Source organism: Eschrichtius robustus, chromosome 10 (genome assembly GCF_028021215.1).
Source record: "Eschrichtius robustus isolate mEscRob2 chromosome 10, mEscRob2.pri, whole genome shotgun sequence".
NCBI classification, from domain to species: Eukaryota; Metazoa; Chordata; class Mammalia; order Artiodactyla; family Eschrichtiidae; genus Eschrichtius; species Eschrichtius robustus.
Genome location: NC_090833.1, coordinates 114,527,425 through 114,548,705, shown reverse-complemented (window position 1 = coordinate 114,548,705; position 21,281 = coordinate 114,527,425). Strand labels below are relative to the sequence as shown.

The 21,281-nt window shown below is 38.3% G+C and overlaps 1 protein-coding gene across 1 annotated transcript in view; it reads left to right on the top strand.

Moving 5' to 3' along the window:
- The window catches only part of GALNTL6 (polypeptide N-acetylgalactosaminyltransferase like 6), a 1,183,510-nt gene that overhangs the window by 492,483 nt on the left and 669,746 nt on the right, over nucleotides 1–21,281 (top strand). Inside the window, exon 3 of the mRNA XM_068552792.1 lies at nucleotides 8,451–8,589. Within this exon, the coding sequence (XP_068408893.1) occupies nucleotides 8,451–8,589 (139 nt within the window). The remainder of the gene's footprint in view (nucleotides 1–8,450; nucleotides 8,590–21,281) is intronic.

The following is a 21,281-nucleotide window of genomic DNA, read 5'->3' as shown; positions in this document are numbered from 1 at the left end:
CGTTTTGATTACTGTAGCTTTGTAGTATAGTCTGAACTCCAGGAGCCTGATTCCTCCAACTCCATTTTTTTTTTTCTCACGATTTCTTTGGCTGTTCAGGGTTGTTTGTGTTTCCATACAAATTGTGAAATTTTTTGTTCTATTTCTGTGAAAAATGCCATTGGTAGTGTGATAGGGATTGCACTGAACCTGTAGATTGCTTTGGGTAGTATAGGCATTTTCACTGTGTTGATTCTTCCAATCCAAGAACATGGTATATTTCTCCATCTGTTTGTGTTATCTTTGATTTATTTCATCAGTGTCTTATACTTTTCTGCATTCAGCTTTTCTGTCTCCTTAGGTAGGTTTATTCCTAGGTATTTTGTTCTTTTTGTTGCAATGGTAAATTGGAGTGTTTCCTTAGCTTCTCTTTCAGATTTTTCATCATTAGTGTATAGGAATGCAAGAGATTTCTGTGCATTAATTTTGTATCCTGCTACTTTACCAAATTCATTGATTAGCTCTAGTAGTTTTCTGGTAGCATCTTTAGGATTCTCTATGTATAGTATCATGTCATCTGCAAACAGTGACAGCTTTACTTCTTCTTTTCTGATTTGGATTCCTTTTATTTCTTTCTCTTCTCTGATTGCTGTGGCTAAAACTTCCAAAACTATGTTGAATAATAGTGGTGAGAGTGGGTAACCTTGTCTTGTTCCTGATCTTAGTGGAAATGGTTTCAGTTTTTCACCATTGAGAACGATGTTGGCTGTGGGTTTGTCATATATGGCCTTTATTATGTTGAGGTAAGTTCCCTGTATGCCTACTTTCTGGAGAGTTTTTATCATAAATGGGTGTTGAATCGTGTCGAAAGCTTTTTCTACATCTATTGAGATCATCATATGGTTTTTCTCCTTCAATTTGTTAATATGTTTTATCACATTGATTGATTTGCATATATTGAAGAATCCTTGCATCCCTGGGATAAACCCCACTTGATGTGTATGATCCTGTTAATCTGCTGTTGGATTCTGTTTGCTAGTACTTTGTTGAGGATTTTTGTATCTATGTTCATCAGTGATATTGGCCTGTAGTTTTCTTTCTATGTGACCTCTTTGTCTCGTTTTGGTATCAGGGTGACAGTGGCCTCGTAGAATGAGTTTGGGAGTGTTCCTCCCTCTGCTATATTTTGGAAGAGTTTGAGGAGGATAGGTGGTAGCTCTTCTCTAAATGTTTGATAGAATTTGCCTGTGAAGCCATCTGGTCCTGGGCTTTTGTTTGTTAGAACATTTTTAATCACAGTTTCAATTTCAGTGCTTGTGATTGGTCTGTTTATATTTTCTATTACTTCCTGGTCATTCTCAGAAGGTTATGCTTTTCTAAGAATTTGTCCATTTCTTCCAGGTTGTCCATATTTTTGGCATATAGTTGCTTGTAGTAATCACTCATGATCCTTTGTATTTCTGCAGTGTCATTTGTTACTTGTCCTTTTTCATTTCTAATTCTGTTGATTTGAGTCTTCTCCCTTTGTTTCTTGATGAGTCTGGCTAGTGGTGTATCAATTTTTTCTTCTCAAAGAACCAGCATTTAGTTTTATTGATCTTTGCTATTGTTTCCTTCATTTCTTTTTCATTTACATCTGCTCTGATCTTTATGATTTGTTTCCTTTGGCTAACTTTGGGGCGTTTTTTTGTTCTTCTTTCTCTAATTGCTTTAGGTGTAAGGTTAGGTTGTTTATTTGAGATTTTTCTGGTTTCTTGAGGTAGGATTGTATTGCTCTAAACTTCCTTCTCAGAATTGCTTTTGCTGCATCCCATAGGTTTTGGGTCATCATGTTTTCATTGTTATTTGTTTCTAAATACTTTTTTATTTCCTCTGACTTCTTCAGTGACCTCTTGGTTATTTAGTAGTGCATTGTTTAGCCTCCCTGTGTCTGTATTTTTTACAGGTTTGTTTTTTTTTTACTGTAACTGATATCTAGTCTCATAGTGTTGTGGTCAGAAAAGATATTTGATGCGATTTCAATTTTCTTAAATTTACAAAAGCTTGATTTGTGACCCAAGATATGATCTATCCTGGAGAATGTTCCACGAGCACTTGAGAAGAAAGTGTATTCTGTTTTTTTTGGATGGAATGTCCTATAAATATCAATTAAGTCCATCTTGTTTAATGTGTAATTTAAAGCTTGTGTTTCCTTATTTATTTTAATTTTGGGTGATCTGTCCATTGGTGAAAGTGGGGTGTTAAAGTCCCCTACTATGATTGTGTTCCTGTCGATTTCCCCTTTTATGGCTGCTAGCATTTGCCTTATGTATTGAGGTGCTCCGATGTTGGGTGCATAAATATTTACAATTGTTATATCTTCTTCTTGGATTGATCCCTTGATCATTATGTAGTGTCCTTCTTTGTCTCTTCTAACATTCTTTATTTTAAAGTCTATTTTGTCTGATATGAGAATTGCTACTCCAGCTTTCTTTTGATTTCCATTTGCATGGAATATCTTTTCCCATCCCCTCACTTTCAGTCTGTATGTGTCCCTAGGTCTGAAGTGGGTCTCTTGTAGACAGCATATATATGGGTCTTGTTTTTGTATCCATTCAGCCCATCTCTGTCTTTTGGTTTGAGCATTTAATCCATTTACACTTAAGGTAATTATCGATATGTGTGTTCCTGTTACCATTTTCTTAATTGTTTGGGGTTTATTATTGTAGGTCTTTTCCTTCTCTTGTGTTTCCTGCCTAGAGAAGTTCCTTTAGGATTTGTTGTAAAGCTGGCTTGGTGGTGCCGAATTGTCTTAACTTTTGCTTGTCTGTAAAGGTTTTAATTTCTCTGTCAAAACTGAATGAGATCCTTGCTGGGTAGAGTAATCTTGGTTGTAGGTTTTTCCCTTTCATCACTTTAAATATGTCCTGCCACTCCCTTCTAGCTTGCAGAGTTTCTGCTGAATGATCAGCTGTTAACCTTATGGGGATTCCCTTGTATGTTATTTGTTGCTTTTCCCTTGCTGCTTTTAATATTTTTTCTTTGTATTTAATTTTTGATAGTTTGATTAATACGTGTCTTGGTGTGTTTCTCCTTGGATTTATCCTGTATGGGACTCTGTGTGCTTCCTGGAGTTGATTGACTATTTCTTTTACCATATTAGGGAAGTTTTCAACTATAATCTCTTCAAATATTTTCTCAGTCTCTTTCTTTTTCTCTTCTTCTTCTGGGACCCTTATAATTTGAATGTTGGTGCTATTAATGTTGTCACAGAGGTCTCTGTGACTGTCCTCAATTCTTTTCATTCTTTTTTCTGTATTCTGGTCTGCAGTAGTTATTTCCACTATTTTATCTTCAAGATCACTTATCCCTTCTTCAGTTATTCTGTTATTGATTCCTTCTAGAGAATTTTAAATTTCATTTATTGTGTTGTTCATCATTGTTTGTTTGCTCTTTAGTTCTTCCAGGTCCTTGTTAAACGTTTCTTGTATTTTCTCCATTCTGTTTACGAGATTTTGAATCATCTTTACTATCAGTACTCTGAATTCTTTTTCAGGTGGACTGCCTATTTCCTCTTCATTTGTTTCGTCTGGTGGGTTTTTACTTTGCTCCTTCATCTGCTGCGTATTTCTCTGTTTTCTCATTTTGCTTAACTTACTGTTTTGGGGGTTTCCTTTTTGCAGGCTGCAGGTTCGTAGTTCCTGTTGTTTTTGGTGTCTGCCCCCAGTGGGTATGGTTGGTTCAGTGGGTTGTGGAGGCTCCCTGGTGGAGGGGACTGGTGCCTTTGTTCTGGTGGATGAGACTGGATCTTGTATTTCTGGTGGGCGAGACCACGTCCGGCAGTGTGTTTTGGGGTGTTTGTGACCTTATTATGATTTTAGGCAGCCTGTCTGCTAATGGGTGGGGTTGTGTTCCTATCTTGCTAGTTGTTTGGCATGTGGTGTCCAGCACTGGAGCTTGCTAGTCATTGATTGGAGCTGGGTGTTAGTGTTGAGATGGAGCTCTCTGGGAGAGCTCTCACCAATTGATATTACATGGGGTCAGGAGGTCTCTGGTGGTGCAATGTTGTGAACTCAGTTCTCCCACCTCAGAGGCTCAGGCCTGACACACGGCAGGAGTACCAAGACCCTGTCAGCCACACAGCTCAGAAGACAAGAGAAAAAAAAAGCAAGAAAGAATAAAACTAAATAAAATTAAAAATTTATTAAAATAAAAAAAAATTATTAAAATAAAAAATTTTTAAAAAGTAATAAAAAAATGAAGAGAGCAACCACACCAGTAAACAAATCCACCAGTGATAACAAGCATTAAAAAGTAAACTAAGATGAACATAAAGCCAGAAACAAATTAGATGCAGAAAGCAAACCCCAAGTCTACAGTTGCTCCCAAAGTCCACCCCCTCAATTTTGGCATGATTCTTTGTTATTCAGGTATTCCACAGATGCGGGTACATCAAGTTGACTGTGGAGATTTAATCCGCTGCTCCTGAGGCTGCTGGGAGAGATTTCCCTTTCTCTTCTTTGTTCACACAGCTCTCGGGGTTCAGCTTTGGATTTGGACCCGCCTCTGCCTGTAGGTCGCCTGAGGGTGTCTGTTCTTTGCTCACACAGGACGGGATTAAAGGAGCAGCTGATTAGGGGGCTCCAGCTCACTCAGGCTGGGGAGAGGGAGGGGTATGGAATGCGGGGCGAGCCTGTGGCGGCAGAGGCCAGTGTGACATTGCACCCGCCTGAGGCATGCCGTGTGTTCTCCCGGGGAAGTTGTCCCTGGATCACGGGACCCTGGCAGTGGCGGGCTGCACAGGCTTCCAGGAGGGGAGGTGTGGATAGTGACCTGTGCTTGCACACAGGCTTCTTGGTGGCTGCAGCAGCAGCCTTAGCGTCTCATGCCCGTCTCTGGGGTCCGCGCTGATAGCCGTGGTTTGCGCCCGTATCTGGCGCTCGTTTAGGCGGTGCTCTGAATCTCCTCTCCTCATGCACCCTGAAACAATGGTCTCTTGCCTCTTAGGCAGTTCTAGGCTTTTTCGTGGACTCCCTCCTGGCTAGCTGTGGTGCACTAGCCCCCTTCAGGCTGTGTTCACGCAGCCAACCCCAGTCCTCTCCTTGGCATCTGACCTCCGAAGCCTGAGCCTCAGCTCCCAGCCCCGCCCGCCCCGGCGCGGGAGCAGACAAGCCTCTTGGGCTGGTGAGTGCTGCTCGGCGCCGAGCCTCTGTGCGGGAGTCTCTCCACTTTGCCCTCTGCACCCCTGTGGCTGTGCTCTCCTCCGTGGCTCCGAAGCTTCCCCTCATCCACCACCTGCAGTCTCCGCCTGCGAAGGGGCTTCCTAGTGTGTGGAAACCTTTCCTCCTTCACAGCTCCCTCCCACTGGTGCAGGTCCCGTCCCTATTCTCTTGTCTCTGGTTTTTCTTTTTTCTTTTGCACTACCCAGGTACGTGGGGAGTTTCTTGCCTTTTGGGGGGTCTGAGGTCTTCTGCCAGCGTTCAGTAGCTGTTCTGTACGAGTTGTTTCACTTGTAGTTGTATTTTTGATGTATTTGTGGGGAGGAAGGTGATCTCCACGTTTTACTCTTCCGCCATCTTGAAGCTCCTCTCTCAAGGTGTTAGTTTTTATTTTATCTTCTTCAGTGCTCTTCCTTTATGTAGATCCAAGTTTCTGACCTATATCATTTACTTCTTTTTTTTTTTTTTTAATTATTTATTTTTTTATGGCTGTGTTGGGTCTTCGTTTCTGTGCGAGGGCTTTCTCTAGTTGCGGCAAGTGGAGGCCACTCTTCATAGTGGTGCACGGGCCTCTCACTATCGCGGCCTCTCTTGTTGCGGAGCACAGGCTCCAGATGCACAGGCTCAGTAATTGTGGCTCACAGGCCTAGTTGCTCCGCGGCATGTGGGATCTTCCCAGACCAGGGCTCAAACCTGTGTCCCCTGCATTGGTAAGCAGATTCTCAACCACTGCGCCACCAGGGAAGCCCTATTTACTTCTTCTTAAAGAACTTTTTTTAAAACATTTCTCACAAGGCAGGTCTAATAGGAACAAATTCTGTCAATTTTTGTTTGTCTGAGATGACCTTATTTCTCCTTCAGTTTTGAAGGTTAGTTTCACAGGGTATGGAGTTCTATGTGGGGAGGTTTTTTCTCTGAATTCTTTAACTATTTCAATCCACTGTCTTCTTGCTTACATGGCCTCTGAAGAGAAGTTGGATATAATTCTTATCTTTGTTCCTCTCTAGGTAAGGAGTTTTTCCTCTGTTTTCTTTTGAGATTTTTTTCTTTATCTTTGATTTTCTATCATTTGAAAATGATATGCCTCCATGTAGTGTTTTGGTAATTTGTCCTGCATGGTGTTCTCTGAGCTTGCTGGATCTGTGGTTTGGGGCCTGATAGTCATTTGGGGAAATTTTTCTGTCAGTGTTTTTTCAAATAGTCTGTTCCTTCCTCTCTTGTCCTTCTGTTGTTCCCATTATGTATATGTTACATCTTTTGTAGTTATCCCACGCCCTTGGATATTCCGCTCTACTTTCTTAAGTTTTTGTTCTATTTGCTTTTTGGATTTTGAGGATTCTATTGATAAATCCTCTGGCTCTGAGAATCTTTCCTCATCTGTATCCAGTTCTACTAATAAGCCCATCAGAAGTATTCTTCATTTCTTTTAAGGTGTTTTTTTATCATCTATTTTTGGTTCTTTTTTAGGATTTCCATCTCTCTGCTGACGTTGCCCATCTGTTCTTGCATGTTCTCTACTCATCTGTTAGGACCCTTAGTATATGAACCACAGTTGTTTAAAATTCCTGGTCTGATAATTCTTACATCCCTGCTATGTCTGATTCTGATGCTTGCTCCATCTCTCCCATCTCTTCAAATTGTGATTTTGCCTTCTGGCATGCCTTGTGATTTTTTCCTTGATAGCTGGACATGATGAACCAGATGAAAGAAATTGCTGGAAATAAGCCTTTCATGATGTGGTGTAGAGGTGTGGTGGGAGGGGAGTGCCCACAGTCTCGTGATTGGATCTGTCTTCTAGTGACCCTGGGCTTCTGAAATGTGAATTTTGCAGCAGTTTCTTAAGATTTTTCTCCGCACTTGGGTAGAATGGTTAGAGCGGGCTAGAGTCAGGAATTTCCCTTCTCTTGGGTCAATTTGGCTCTACAGGATACACCAGAGCAGGTGGGGCTCTGGTTAACTAGTTTCCCCTGAGGGCAGGCCTTATTGAGAACACCGGAGTGCTCTGACGTATTTCACAATGGTTCCTTCTCTCCTCCTCCTGCCAGAAGCTCAAGAGAATTTTTCTTCAGTACTTACGCTGGGAACTTGATTGAGCTCCCGGAGATAAATCTCAATAAAATTGGAGCCTCACTATGACTGGGTCCTCCAGAAGGTTTTTACTTCTCTGACTTGTCTGCTCGGAGCCCCCAGCAATTTGTCAATTACAGTTCAGGTTTTCCTACCCTGGCAATGGTTCCTGGTGTTTCCACTCATGAGCCCCTGCTCTGGTAAGCCTTAGCTCCTGTACTCCGCCGTCTGTCACTGTTGCCCTGTGTCCTCTCCTGTCTTCCGGAACCAAGAAGAGCTGTTGGTTTTTTCAGTCTGTTCAGCTTTGTATTGGTTGTCAAGACAGAGTGCAAACTTCCAACTCCTTACCTGCAGAACCAGAAAACAGAAGCCTTAAATTAGATTTAAATAAAAGAAACCTACAAAATATTTACAGTGTACGTAATTAAGAAAGCTTTAGCAAACATAATATGTAAATTGCTCTTAAAAGAAACTGTTTTTTAGAATCTCCGAACAATCATTTTACAATGTAAGAAATACAAATGATAAATGTATGTAAAATTAATTTTATTATTAGTCAAGAGAAGGCAAATGTATGACTAATATATGTTTTTACCAGTAAATTTCAAAATAGTATCTAATGCTTCTGGGGATGTGTGAAAACTATCTACTCACTCTAAAGGTAGTCTGGCAATTTTATTTGTAAAATAATATTTACACCCCACCGCTGCTTCCAAGTATACCTAACCAAGAATATTAAGCAAATATGTTTATTTTAACATTGTTTCTAATATGTAAAATTGGAAATAACTTAAAAATATATCTTCAGCAGAATAGTGTAAATTGGGATGCAATGAAATAATATCAACTAGCGGAACTCAATGAAATGATGGCTTTTATACAGTTATGTTGGAGAAAATCAAATTATAAGGCAGTATGTATATTAGAATCTGTATACAAATGTTAGCAAACATGCACATAAACTCTTAGCAGTGGTTTTCTCTGAGAGATAAGATTATACTTTTTACTTCTGTGTTGCTTGCTTTTTATCATGAGTGTCTCTCTAAATAAAATAAAATAATATAATAAAATCTTGCTGCTAGAGCTTTCTTTGGAGCATAGTAACAGGCAACTAAAGAAACACACGCATTCATGTCTTACTATCGGTTCTAGAAGATGAAATGGTTTTTACACAGACAATAATCCGCTTTTCTCTTCTCCTGCTAGGGAAAGGTGAACATGGGAAACCTTACCCTCTCACTGAAGAGGACCACGATGACTCAGCTTACAGGGAAAATGGTTTCAATATTTTTGTCAGCAACAACATTGCTCTAGAGAGGTCCCTGCCAGATATCCGCCACGCAAAGTGAGTATCAGCTCAGCTCTGTGCAGAGCGGTTTTTCTTTTTGTCTGTTTTGATTCATATGGTTGATGTACATCATGGTGAGATACACAATGAAAAACTTTGCCCTGTTAATTTTATAGAAGCTGTTTATACTCTATAATCATATATATTTTTTGTTTTTTGTTTTTTTATTGAAGTATAGTTGATTTACAATGTTGTGTTAGTTTCAGATGTACAGCAAAGTGGTTCAGTTTTATATGTTTGTGTATCTATGTATATAATGTGTGTGTGTGTGTGTATTCTTTTTCAGATTCTTTTCCCTAAAGAAACTTAATGGTTACCAAAGGGGAAAGGTGGGGGGTGGATAAATTAGGAGTTTGGGATATATACTCTACTATATATAAAATAAGTAACCAACAGAATCTTAAATACTTCTTATTTAAATTGAAATAACCTTTAAAATTCCAAAAGAGTCACTGTCGACTCTCAAAAACTTAATATCCATTTTCTTTATTGAGTTGGCGGTATGATCTCCATTTAAACCGAAATGCTTTCAGATGACATCCATAACTTTGCATTTGATCATGTACATTATGAAGCTCACGTTATTCTCTGGTAATTAGTGCTGTCAGAACTGTCTACATGTGCGTGCCTTTGACCGACTGCATTCTCACCTCGGCCATATCAGTGCCATTGTTGTTACGTTTTCTTAGAAAGTGCCTAACATGAGTGCATCCATAATCTAAAGGTAATGCTTGGTTGCTCAATTTCCCATCACTTAGGAATTGCTTGTGGCTTGTCAATTGACAGTGGGCTCAGTTTTTACTGAATTGTAGCTAAATGTTATAGTCTGAATGTAAACAAGGAGAATATTACCTACAGTTGGCTGAAAGCCTTCTTCTCTCTGTCCACCACTGTCTACTCCTAACATTGCTTAATGTACTTTTTTTTCTAGTCTGTTATGGTTTTCTTATTAGCATATGCTATGCCAAAAGTATGCCAAGCACATAGAATGTGGGCAGAATTTGAAGTTGTGGCGTTGTCATGCATATTTGATAAATCTATCCAGCTAATAGAGTATATTGACTTTTGCAGTTCATCTTCCTTTAGAATCATTGGTGTGAGAGAAAGAAAATCAGAGAAAATAAAGGGCATAAATGAAACGAGGACTAGAAATCTAAATTAAACCAGTAACGTACATTACGTAAATCTCCTTGTGCAAAAATAATTAACCCATTAGGGAAAAACAACGCAGTGCATTGTGGTTTGGAGGACTATTTTTTAGTTGCCATATTGTGTCTTTATAAATTTGGTTTTAAAATATAAAAAAATTACTGGTTTGCTCCTTAGGTTTTATGTGAATTTGCATTTCCCAGTAGTGTTAAGCAAAGAATTAATGTGAAGAAAAAATCCATTTTCCCCTAAGCTGAATGCTTTATATATTGGTCTAGGCCTTCTATCTAGCAAAATTATTCCCATGTCACCTGAAATTATCTACGGTAATTCCCACTGACCGAGAACATTTCTAGTTATGAGAAATTTTAATACCTAATTGCACACCATCAAAGATGCATTGAATTGCATTGTTGGCATAATAAATATGCTCAGAGCATAATTTCCATCCACCCCACCCCGACATTGCTAATCTTTTCATGTGTATTCAAGTGGAAATATTTGCAGATGAAAACAGTGCAGAAAATCATGGAAGTCAAAAGAAGGCTGATGTTCCCATTCTCCACAGAGAGTATATTTTTAGTGTCACTACCACCTTTTGAGAAAAGATATTCTTAGGCAATAATGGAGAAGAAGATAGAAAAATGGCAAGAAAAACATTTTGAAAATTTTATCAGAGCTACTAAATTTATAGTATTGGAGGGTATTTTTCTAAATGTTAGGGAAGAAAAATATGGCTAAAACATGGTGTGTGACCATATTCTTACTTACTTCCTGAGGCTGGATATGTAATAGGACAGACGCTAGTAAAATGATACCAAGAAGAGAACTCAAACAAACAATCTTAACAGAAGATTGGAGAAGCATGCCAGCAGCATGTTAAGTGTGAGATCCCAGGAACGGTCGTTTACTTGGTTAGTCCAGTTTCTGACTCTCAGTAATGCAGGAAGCGAGATGAGATGATGCCTCTGATTTTGTCAGCGTGCCACCTGTGGGAAACCAGAAGCCAAAGAAAGTCTTACAGGGATCCCGCTGTTTAAAGTCCTAGGCTTTTGACCTTGGTTGTGCTTCCCAAAATGCAGGCACAGATAATTACAGGAGTATGTAACTCTGTCCTCGAAATTGTAAAAGCAGCTGGACACAGATTCCAGTGTTATCAGTTTAACGAGGCTGCAGGTAATTGACCATGGCTTGTTTATATTGACAGAATCTATGGAAGAGAATGCAAAATGTGCGTGACTTTTATAATCAAACGTAACAGTTCTAAGAAACTTTGCATTTGCAGTCAGCCAACTCCAACTACCGGCTCAGAGTGCCGGGAGAGAGGACTTTATTTTTCTTTGCTTTAGGATTTTGCAGTGGAACATATCCGGGAATACCGTCTTGCAATTTTCCTGAACTTGATCGTTATTCCAAAACACATCATCGTGGTTCTTACTACACTGCTCTACGTGATAGATGACTCTCTGTGTATATGCCCATGCTCTTTACCTCTTCATATTCTCAGAAATGTTCATGGTTCTAGGTGCTTGGACATGCTTAGTGCACAGTTCTGTCCACGGTGAGGAATATTTAGAACATGAATTACTTCAGAAATCCCAATCCAGAGAGCACTTTTATTTGTCTCACTGCTTACTTCTTCACTAGCATAAAAATGAACAGCTTTCTGTTGGCTTTGTTATTTCATTGAATCAGTAATAGATTCCCATTAAGTAGGAAGCATAGATAAAGGAAAGTCAGTTGGCAGGTGTGCAGTAATTTCAATCTATACAGAACAAGATCATTTTTACTTATATCCTAATAATAAATTTTAGTCTTTTAACTTACATTTTGAATTTCTTGTGTTTTTTTTCAATTATTTTTAGCATCCCCTTATCTTGTAAATTACATTTTAGTTTTTCATGCCATCTATGCTTTGGTCTTGTCAAATTTTCTACCTCTTCTTCCATAGTCATAGCCTGACACTTTTGGTTGACTTTCATACTTTTTTGGAGACATATCTATATGTTGATAGTTTAAATACTCACTGTTTTCTTCAGTTACTCCCTAATTATGTCTATATCCGTAGTACCTAGGCTCAATCTCAGAGCACCTGAGTTCAACCTGTCCTTAGAACATCTTATTTTTTCCGTTTTATCTAATGCAATGTCGATAAGAATTTTACTATGAGAGCTTCTGCATGACAAATGTCCAGTCACTGGATATCTGGCTGACCTGGTTAGTTTTTCCCCACCTGTATTTTGATTGTGTATTTTCTTTGTATTCAGTCACCCATTGGGGTGTCACACCTTTGTATGCTGTAGAACATCTTATTTTGACTCTAAAACATGTATTTAGAGTACAAAATACATATAAAATAAGGGGAAAGAAAACCATGGAAGGATGACCTGCATAGAAAAGAAATTCTGATAAACTTATGCATGAATATATTGTTAACAAGGTAAAACTAAAGAACAGTTGAGCAAGTATTACTCCCTGGATATGAATACATGTATCAGCAGTTACCACAAGTACTCCCAAACCATGCTAGAATTAATGTGTGTAAGAAGAAATTACATTTATGAAAACAGGCAGTGTGTGAGGTTAGGACACATAAGAGTCATGAATTATTATTCATGAGAGTTGAGATCAGCTTTGCAGAGAGTTGAGATCAACTTTGCAGAGAATTCAGGTAAATGCATCATTGATGTAAGGTTCATTTTTTGCTCTTAGAAAAGAATCCAGATACCTGTTCATATGCATCCACATTAATTACGATGCACTTATAAGGTGGCTGAGTAGCTGGGATATTTTTGAGTTAAAGTAGTTCTACTCTGAATTGTGGCTTTTCCTTTTCATTTAAATTTTCCTTTTGGTTTAACTTATATTCCCAAGATAAGGAAGTTTTAGCTTCATGCCTTGGCAACAAACAAGATATTGAATTTTAAGAGAAAATTCTGAGAGATCTCATCTCTTGAAAACATTTAGGAGAATTTTGACAACCTCTTGTCATGATAGCATTATGTGATTGCTTTCAGCAGTGTTGCAGATATATCAGACTAATCTATCACAACCCTGCTCTCTGCGCAATTTCAAAACCAATGGAGAGATTGTCCCAGAAATGGTTTGAAAGTAAAGTATTACCTTTATTATTTATCTATCTATCTATCTATCTATCTATTTATTTATTTATGGCTGCATTGGGTCTTTGTTGCTGCGCGCGGGCTTTCTCTAGTTGTGGCGAGCAGGGGCTACTCTTCGTTGCGGTGCACGGGCTTCTCATTGCGGTGGCTTCTCTTGTTGCGGAGCACAGGTTCTAGGCGTGCGAGCTTCAGTAGTTGTGTTACATGGGCTCAGTAGTTGTGGCTCGTGGGTTCTAGAGCGCAGGCTCAGTAGTTGTGGTGTGTGGGCTCAGTAGTTGTGGTGCACGAGCTTAGTTGCTCTGCGGCATGTGGGATCTTCCTGGACCAGCACTCGAACCCGTGTCCCCTGCATTGGCTGGCGGATTCCTAACCACTGCGCCACCAGGGAAGCCCCTACCTTTATCACTGATCAGAGTCTGTTGGTGGGCGTGGTTTAGACCTGGGCCAAGCGTGATTCCTAATATCAAACTGCAGAAGGAGGCGCGTTCAGCCTTCCAGTCACAGACATTGCCGACAACCAAAGGACAGTTGTAGAACTTCGGGCATGGAGGGCAGAGGGAGATGTCTGGTCTCTGCACACAAGTGGGTTCCCGTGCCAAAAACTGAAGCAGAAGCTGAGCCAAGCATGATAAACTCTGTAACTCAAACTCAGCAGTCATGTGTCTTTCCTTCTCCTGGAAGGGATGTCTGGGAGGATGGATGGAGAGAGGGTGGGGTGTTAGCATAACGGCTGCCCCTCCACACGGGACCATCTGTGGAGGAAAAGGACCTCCTCCCTGGATGAAGAAGGCACAGTATCTACTTTGTATACAAGGAGAAAGGCAAATTCTCGATATACACAGATTTGGAGTAATTTTTATTTTCAATTAGATTGTAAGTCTAATCATGTCTTCTGGAAATTATGTTGCATAATAATTATTACAAAGTTAACTTTCCTGACTTGGACCGTGATGCTGAGGCAGGCAGTTGTCATTCTGAATTTCTACTTACCCACTTCACTAAGTCAGGGTGCTACCTTTCTTTATGTCTCTCACGGAGTATTACGATAAATAAGATAGGTGCCAGGTTTACCAGATCAGCTGCACCATGATCTATTCAGTTATTTCTTTTTCTTCTGATGATTCTCCTTCTGATTTCCTTCCTTCTTTTGCATTCATATCATGAGATAAAATATAAAGAGATCAAGTGAACTACAATTCAAAAGCATAAATTGTAAAAACGATTAAATTTTGGGAGTCAGTTTTGAGTTTATTAGGAAAAATTATTGTGTGTGTCCAATGTATTTTAGTATAATGTAGTGAATGTGATAGGTTGGTATTTATTTTAATTGTGTGTGAAATGGAAAGTGTGATTTAACTGCTCTGACTCTGGGCTGTTGAATGTTAGAACTCATCCACAGAAATGTTTGAGGTTAGCCATCCAAAAATGTGCAAGGATTTTCTTAAAATTTCTCAAGTTCAAAGGCTACTCAAAAGCTGGGGAGGCACTGCCTTCCTTTCATGTTTTCATTATGATTTTACTCGTGAAGTTGATGAAGTATCTTTCTTCAACAAGTTCACAAGTCAATTCTGAAGCAAATTAAGCTAAAGGACTTGCGCACTCCAGTCAGGTGGGAATACTGCCGTGGAAGAGGCTGGAAATGTATCCTTTGAATCAAATGCTGCTCTAGCCTAGTGTATATCTCAGTATGACTGAAAAAAGACAAAACAGTTAACTCCTAAGCAGCAGATTGAGGGAGGAATGACCAGGAACAACAGATAGGAAGTAACCTTTCAAAACTGCAGTTGTTTTGAAGAACTGAATAATTATTTGAGTAATATTTTTTGAAAGCCGGCTTCTGCAACCTAGTGTAGCCATTAGCACATTAGTCGGTTTCTAAGGGCCATTAAAGAAAAGCCATGATAGAATAACAACAGAAATATACACAAGTATCTCTTCCATTGGCTAAAGCCTGAAAGACATGGAAGAGTTTTTATCACTATAGCTAAAGATGTATCCCTGTTGAAATGAAAATCCTCCAAGGATAGACAACAGTTCAAGAGTTGTCAGACATCTCATCTTTGGAGTGAATGACAGATCATAAAGCAGATCCGTTGAAAGGCAGAATGGGGACGAACACAAGGGCATGGGGGTGTGAAAGAGTAGCGGTGGGAAGTTGTGCACATGCACAAAACCTTCTAAAAATACCCTAAGTATGTTATATAACTTTTCCAATGTCACCATTGCTGGTAATTGATGTAAATTTGACTCCAAACCAGGGCTCTCAAACTCTGAAACCTAGTCGCTTATTACTGTGTTATCCTGCTTCAAATCAGGATAAAAATATAAAAGTTGAAATTATAATGAGTTGCAGTGTACTAGCTCATTAAGATCCAAAAACTGTAATTGCTTTTTAAATTACACAGAAACTGGAAAATCAAGTATCAATTAATGATTGATCATTATTGTCATTCATGGGACATCTATTTCAGTCCTGAACATATATATATATATATATATATATATAAAATTACATGTATTTTTAATTTTATGTAATTTTATTACCCCATGTATATAAAGCTCCAAATTGAACGCATCTGTTCAAAAGAATAGTAGCTAACTATGAGACTGCATTACAACATCAGTGATAGAGAAAAATCATAATTAGAGATGTATTAAACTGCTAGGTTTTCACTAGGCAGTCATCACTGTACACTTTCATGGCATCACTAGGAAATAGCAATGTGCTTTAAACTCAGGCAGTTATTTCTGTTGTGTGTGACCTTGGTGGCAAAGTCAGCATCTCCAATCAGTGTGACTGCAAAGCTATCCAAATTTTAAAGTTCCACTGGAAAAGTAGAAATTATTGAGCTCACAGAAAAGCAACTAGTTTTTGGAAGTTTGACGTCAAACTAGAAGACCAGAATTGATCATGGAGTCAATCTTATCAGATTATTATTTGTTAACATTTGAGTAATCATAGAGTTTTAGTGTTTAGATATGGGAATTTTTCCATAACTGAAAAAAGATGGTGTCTTACACCATAGTCCTATGTTAACATCAGAATTATTAAAATGATGAAAGTCAAAGGCCAAAAGCCATTTATTATGACGATTATTTCTGTATTGGTCTACTGTTTGATAATTATATTTAAATCAATAAAAGAAAAAATATAGATACAACAGAGTCTATGTAGATATTCCATGCCTAGTTGCTTGTGTTCTCTACTTACAAACTAAGATACTCATATAGAAACTTCAGTGTGAAATTCTAAAGTCACAGATGCTTGAAGTACTCTCATTGCTTTTTTTTTTCCATATATAAATTTTTTTTTTTTAATTTCTATTCTAGTGTAGTTGATTTACACTGTTGTGTTAGTAAAACATAGCTCCTCATTCTAGCCGGAATCAAACCAGTGACCTAAGGATGACTATACTGGGAAGTGCTACAGTCCTCTGCTCTACCAGCTGAGCTATCGAAGGGTGTGCTCTCATTTCCTGATTAGCAACTAGATTCCAAAGTTATCTATACTTTTACACTGTTTCAAATTAATACAACTTATTTATTTTAAAATGCTGTCTTTTGCAAAATTAATCTCATTTACTTTGATACCAGCCTGCCAGCTGATTTTAGCTGTTCTGATAGGATGTTGAACATACACAATATTTAGATTTATTCTACTATATTATGAATTGGAAATTTTGGCCGGTGCCTTCCACTGGAACAGTGGCTCCCTGACAATAAAACTTTGATTTTCTGTGATCTTCAACCCATGATATAATGTTCATCATGTGGTAAATATTAAATAAGTGTTAGGTATTGAATAAATCCAGAAAAACAAACAGAACAAAAATAACGTCTAGTCAGAATCATGTCTGTTAAATTTCAGAGTGTATCCTTTGTAACCATGATAAGGATCAAATAAATGAAACCAAAAGCACACGTTTGAGAAACTTACGTGATAGGGATCAAATAAATAAAACCGAAAGTGTAAGTTTGAGAAACGCAAATAGATTCGCAATTTTAATTCCTTAAAGAAAATGGAAATTTGATGTATTGATGCATTTTGTTCTGTAAGATTAATATTGCAATAGGAATTCTAAATTTGTTCCCTCTTCATTATAAATATTTCCACTCATGGAAGTTATTTTTTGTTGTTGTTGTTTTTTAACATCTTTATTGGAGTATAATTGCTTTACAACGGTGTGTTAGCTTCTGCTTTATAACAAAGTGAATCAGCTATACATATACATATATTCCCATATCTCTTCCCTCTTGCATCTCCCTCCCTCCCACCCTCCCTATCCCACCCCTCTAGGTGGTCACAAAGCACCGAGCTGATCTCCCTGTGCTATGCGGCTGCTTCCCACTAGCTATCTGTTTTACGTTTGGTAGTGTATATATGTCCGTGCCACTCTCTCACTTCGTCCCAGCTTACCCCTCCCCCTCCCCATGTCCTCAAGTCCATTTTCTATGTCTGCATCTTTATTCCTGTCCTGCCCCTAGGTTCTTCAAAACCTTTTTTTTTTTTTTTTTTTTTTAGATTCCATATATATGTGTTAGCGTAAGATATTTGTTTTTCTCTTTCTGACTTACTTCACTCTGTATGACAGACTCTAGGTCCATCCACCTCACTACATATAACTCAATTTCGTTTCTTTTTATGGCTGAGTAATATTCCATTGTATATATGTGCCACATCTTCTTTATCCATTCATCTGTTGATGGACACTTAGGTTGCTTCCATGGCCTGGCTATTGTAAATAGAGCTGCAATGCACCTTGTGGTACATGACTCTTTTTGAATTATGGTTTTCTCAAGGTATATGCCCAGTAGTGGGATTGCTGGGTCATATGGTAGTTCTATTTTTAGTTTTTTAAGGAACCTCCATACTGTTCTCCATAGTGGCTGTATCAATTTACATTCCCACCAACAGTGCAAGAGGGTTCCTTTTTCTCCACACCCTCTCCAGCATTTATTGTTTGTAGATTTTTTGATGATGGCCATTCTGACAGGTGTGAGATGATATCTCATTGTAGTTTTGATTTGCATTTCTCTAATGATTAATGATGTTGAGCATTCTTTCATGTGTTTGTTGGCAATCTGTATATCTTCTTTGGAGAAATGTCTATTTAGGTCTTCTGCCCATTTTTGGATTGGGTTGTTTGTTTTTTTGATATTGAGCTGCATGAGCTGCTTGTAAATTTTGGAGATTAATCCTTTGTCAGTTGCTTCATTTGCAAATATTTTCTCCCATTCTGAGGGTTGTCTTTTGGTCTTGTTTATGGTTTCCTTTGCTGTGCAAAAGCTTTTAAGTTTCACTAGGTCCCATTTATTTGTGTTTTTATTTCCATTTCTCTAGGAGCTGGGTCAAAAAGGATCTTGCTGTGATTTATGTCATAGAGTGTTCTGCCTATGTTTTCCCCTAAGAGTTTGATAGTGTCTGGCCTTACATTTAGGTCTTTAGTCCATTTTGAGTTTATTTTTGTGTATGGTGTTAGGGAGTGTTCTAATTTCATACTTTTACATGTAGCTGTCCAGTTTTCCCAGCACCACTTATTGAAGAGGCTGTCTTTTCTCCACTGTATATTCTTGCCTCCTTTATCAAAGATAAGGTAACCATATGTGTGTGGGTTTATTTCTGGGCTTTCTATCCTGTTCCATTGATCTATATTTCTCTTTTTGTGCCAGTACCATACTGTCTTGATTACTGTAGCTTTGTAGTATAGTCTGAAGTCAGGGAGCCTGATTCCTCCAGGTCCATTTTTCATTCTCAAGATTGCTTTGGCTCTTCAGGGTCTCTTGTGTTTCCATACGAATTGTGAAATTTTTTCTTCTAGTTCTGTGAAAAATGCCAGTGGTAGTTTGATAGGGATTGCATCTCATGGAGGTTTAATGAGATAAGAGGTAATGATTAACAGTTAAGCTTATTTGTTTAAAAATGTGGGAAAATCTGCCACTTTGGGGAAGCTAACATCATACTTAGTGATGAAAGACTGGATATATTGCCCCTAAGATCATGGGGTGAAATGGATGTCTGGTCTCAGTGCTTCTATACAACATTGTACTGTACAATATAGTCCAGGCAATTAGGCAAGAAAAAGAAGTAAAGGGATCCAAATTGCAAAGGAAGAGTTAAAACTTCTTTATTCGCATATGACATAATCTTCTATCAATGTATAGAAAACCATAAGGAATCTGATAAGAAAACTAGTAGAACTAATAATGTCAGCAAAGTATTAGAGTATGACATCAGTATACGAAAATCATTTTAGTTTTATACACTTGAAGTGAATAATCTGAAAATACCTCTAAAGAACTCAATTCACCATAAAATCAAAATGAATAAAATACTTAGGAATAAATTGAACAAAAGAGATGTAAAACTTATACTTTGAAACCTACAAAACGCTGTTGAAAGAAATTGCAGAAATGAAGAAACATCCCATGTCTGTGAATCAGAAGAGTTAATATTAACTTGGCAGAACACTCCAAGGTGAGCCACAGATTCGAAGAAATCTCTGTCAGAATCCCAGCTGACTTCTCTTTAGAAGTTGACAAGCTTTGGAGAAATGTCCAAAGAAGATATACAGATTGCCAACAAACACATGAAAGGATGCTCAACATTACTCATCTTTAGAAAAATGCAAATCAGAACTACAGTGAGGTATCACCACACACTGGTCAGAATGGCCATCATCAAAAAATCTACAAACAATAAATGCTGGAGAGGGTGTGGAGAAAAGGGAACCCTCTTGCACTGTTTGTGGGAATGTTAAGTGATACAGCCGCTATGGAAAACAGTATGGAGGTTCCTTAAAAAACTAGAAATAGAACTACCATATGACCCAGCAATCCCACTACTGGGCATATACCCTGAGAAAACCATAATTCAAAAAGAGTCACGTACCACAATGTTCATTGCAGCACCATTTACAATAGCCAGGTCATGGAAGCAACCTAAGTGTCCATTGACAGATGAATGGATAAAGAAGATGTGGCACATATGTACAATGGAATACTACTCGCCATAAAAAGAAACGAAATTGAGTTATTTGTAGTGAGGTGGATGGACCTAGAGTCTGTCATACAGAGTGAAGTAAGTCAGAAAGAGAAAAACAAGTACTGTATGCTAACACATATATATGAAATCTAAAATAAAAGGTTCTGAAGAACCTAGGGGCAGGACAGGAATAAAGATGCAGATGTAGAGAATGGACTTGAGGACACGGGGAGGGGGCAGTCTAAGCTGGGATGAAGTGAGAGAGTGGCATGGACATATATACACTACCAAATGTAAAATAGATAGCTAGTGGGAAGCAGCCGCATAGCACAGGAAGATCAGCTCGGTGCTTTGTGACCACCTAGAGGGGTGGGATAGGGAGGGTGGGAGGCAGACGCAAGATGGAGGGGATATGGGGATATATGTATACGTATAGCTGATTCACTTTGTTATACAACAGAAACTAACACACCATTGTAAAGCAATTATACTCCAATAAAGATGTTAAAAAAACAAAAAAAAAGTCGACAAGCTGATTCTGAAATTCATATGAAATTGCAAGGGACCCAGAATATCCAAAACAATCCTGAAGAACAACAACAAAATAGGATAAGACACACTTCCTGATTTCAAATTTATTACAAGTCAACAGTAATCAATATCGTGTGGTATATGGATAGATATATGGATGAACAGAATATAACGGAGAGTCGAGAAATAGTTCTATACATCCACGATCTATTGACTTTTTGACAAGGGTGCCAAAACCATTCACTGTGAAAAGAATGAGCTTCTAAACAAATGCTTCTGGGACAACCAGGTAGCCAGTTGCAAAAGAATGATGTAGGACCCTTACCTCAGACCACAAAAGATGAGCACAAAATGTATCAATGACCTCAATGTAAGAGCTAAAACTGTAAGACTCAGAAGAAAACACAGAAGTAAATCTTCATGACCTATGATTTGAGAAAGAATTCTTAGATACGATACCAAAAGCACAAGGAAGAAAAGAAAAAATAGATAAATTGGACTTCATCAAAATTAAAAACTTTTATGCTTCAAAGGACAGCATCAGGAAGGCAAAACGAAACCCAGAGAACTGGAGAAAATATTTGCAAATCATGTATCTGATAAGGGACTTGTATCTAGAATATATAAAGAACTCTTACAATTCAATAACAAAAAAGACAGCCCCGTTGAAGTATGGGCATATGATCTGAATAGTCATTTCTTCAAGGAGGATATGAAAATTGCCAATAGCTTCATGAAAAATGCTCTACATCATTAGTTATCTGGGAAATACAAATCAAAACCAAAATGAGATACTGCTTCACACGCACTACAATGACTGGAACCGAGAAGTCAGATGATAAATGTTGGTGAGGATGTGGAGAAATCAGAACGCTTGTATGCTGCTAGTGGGTATGTAAAATGGT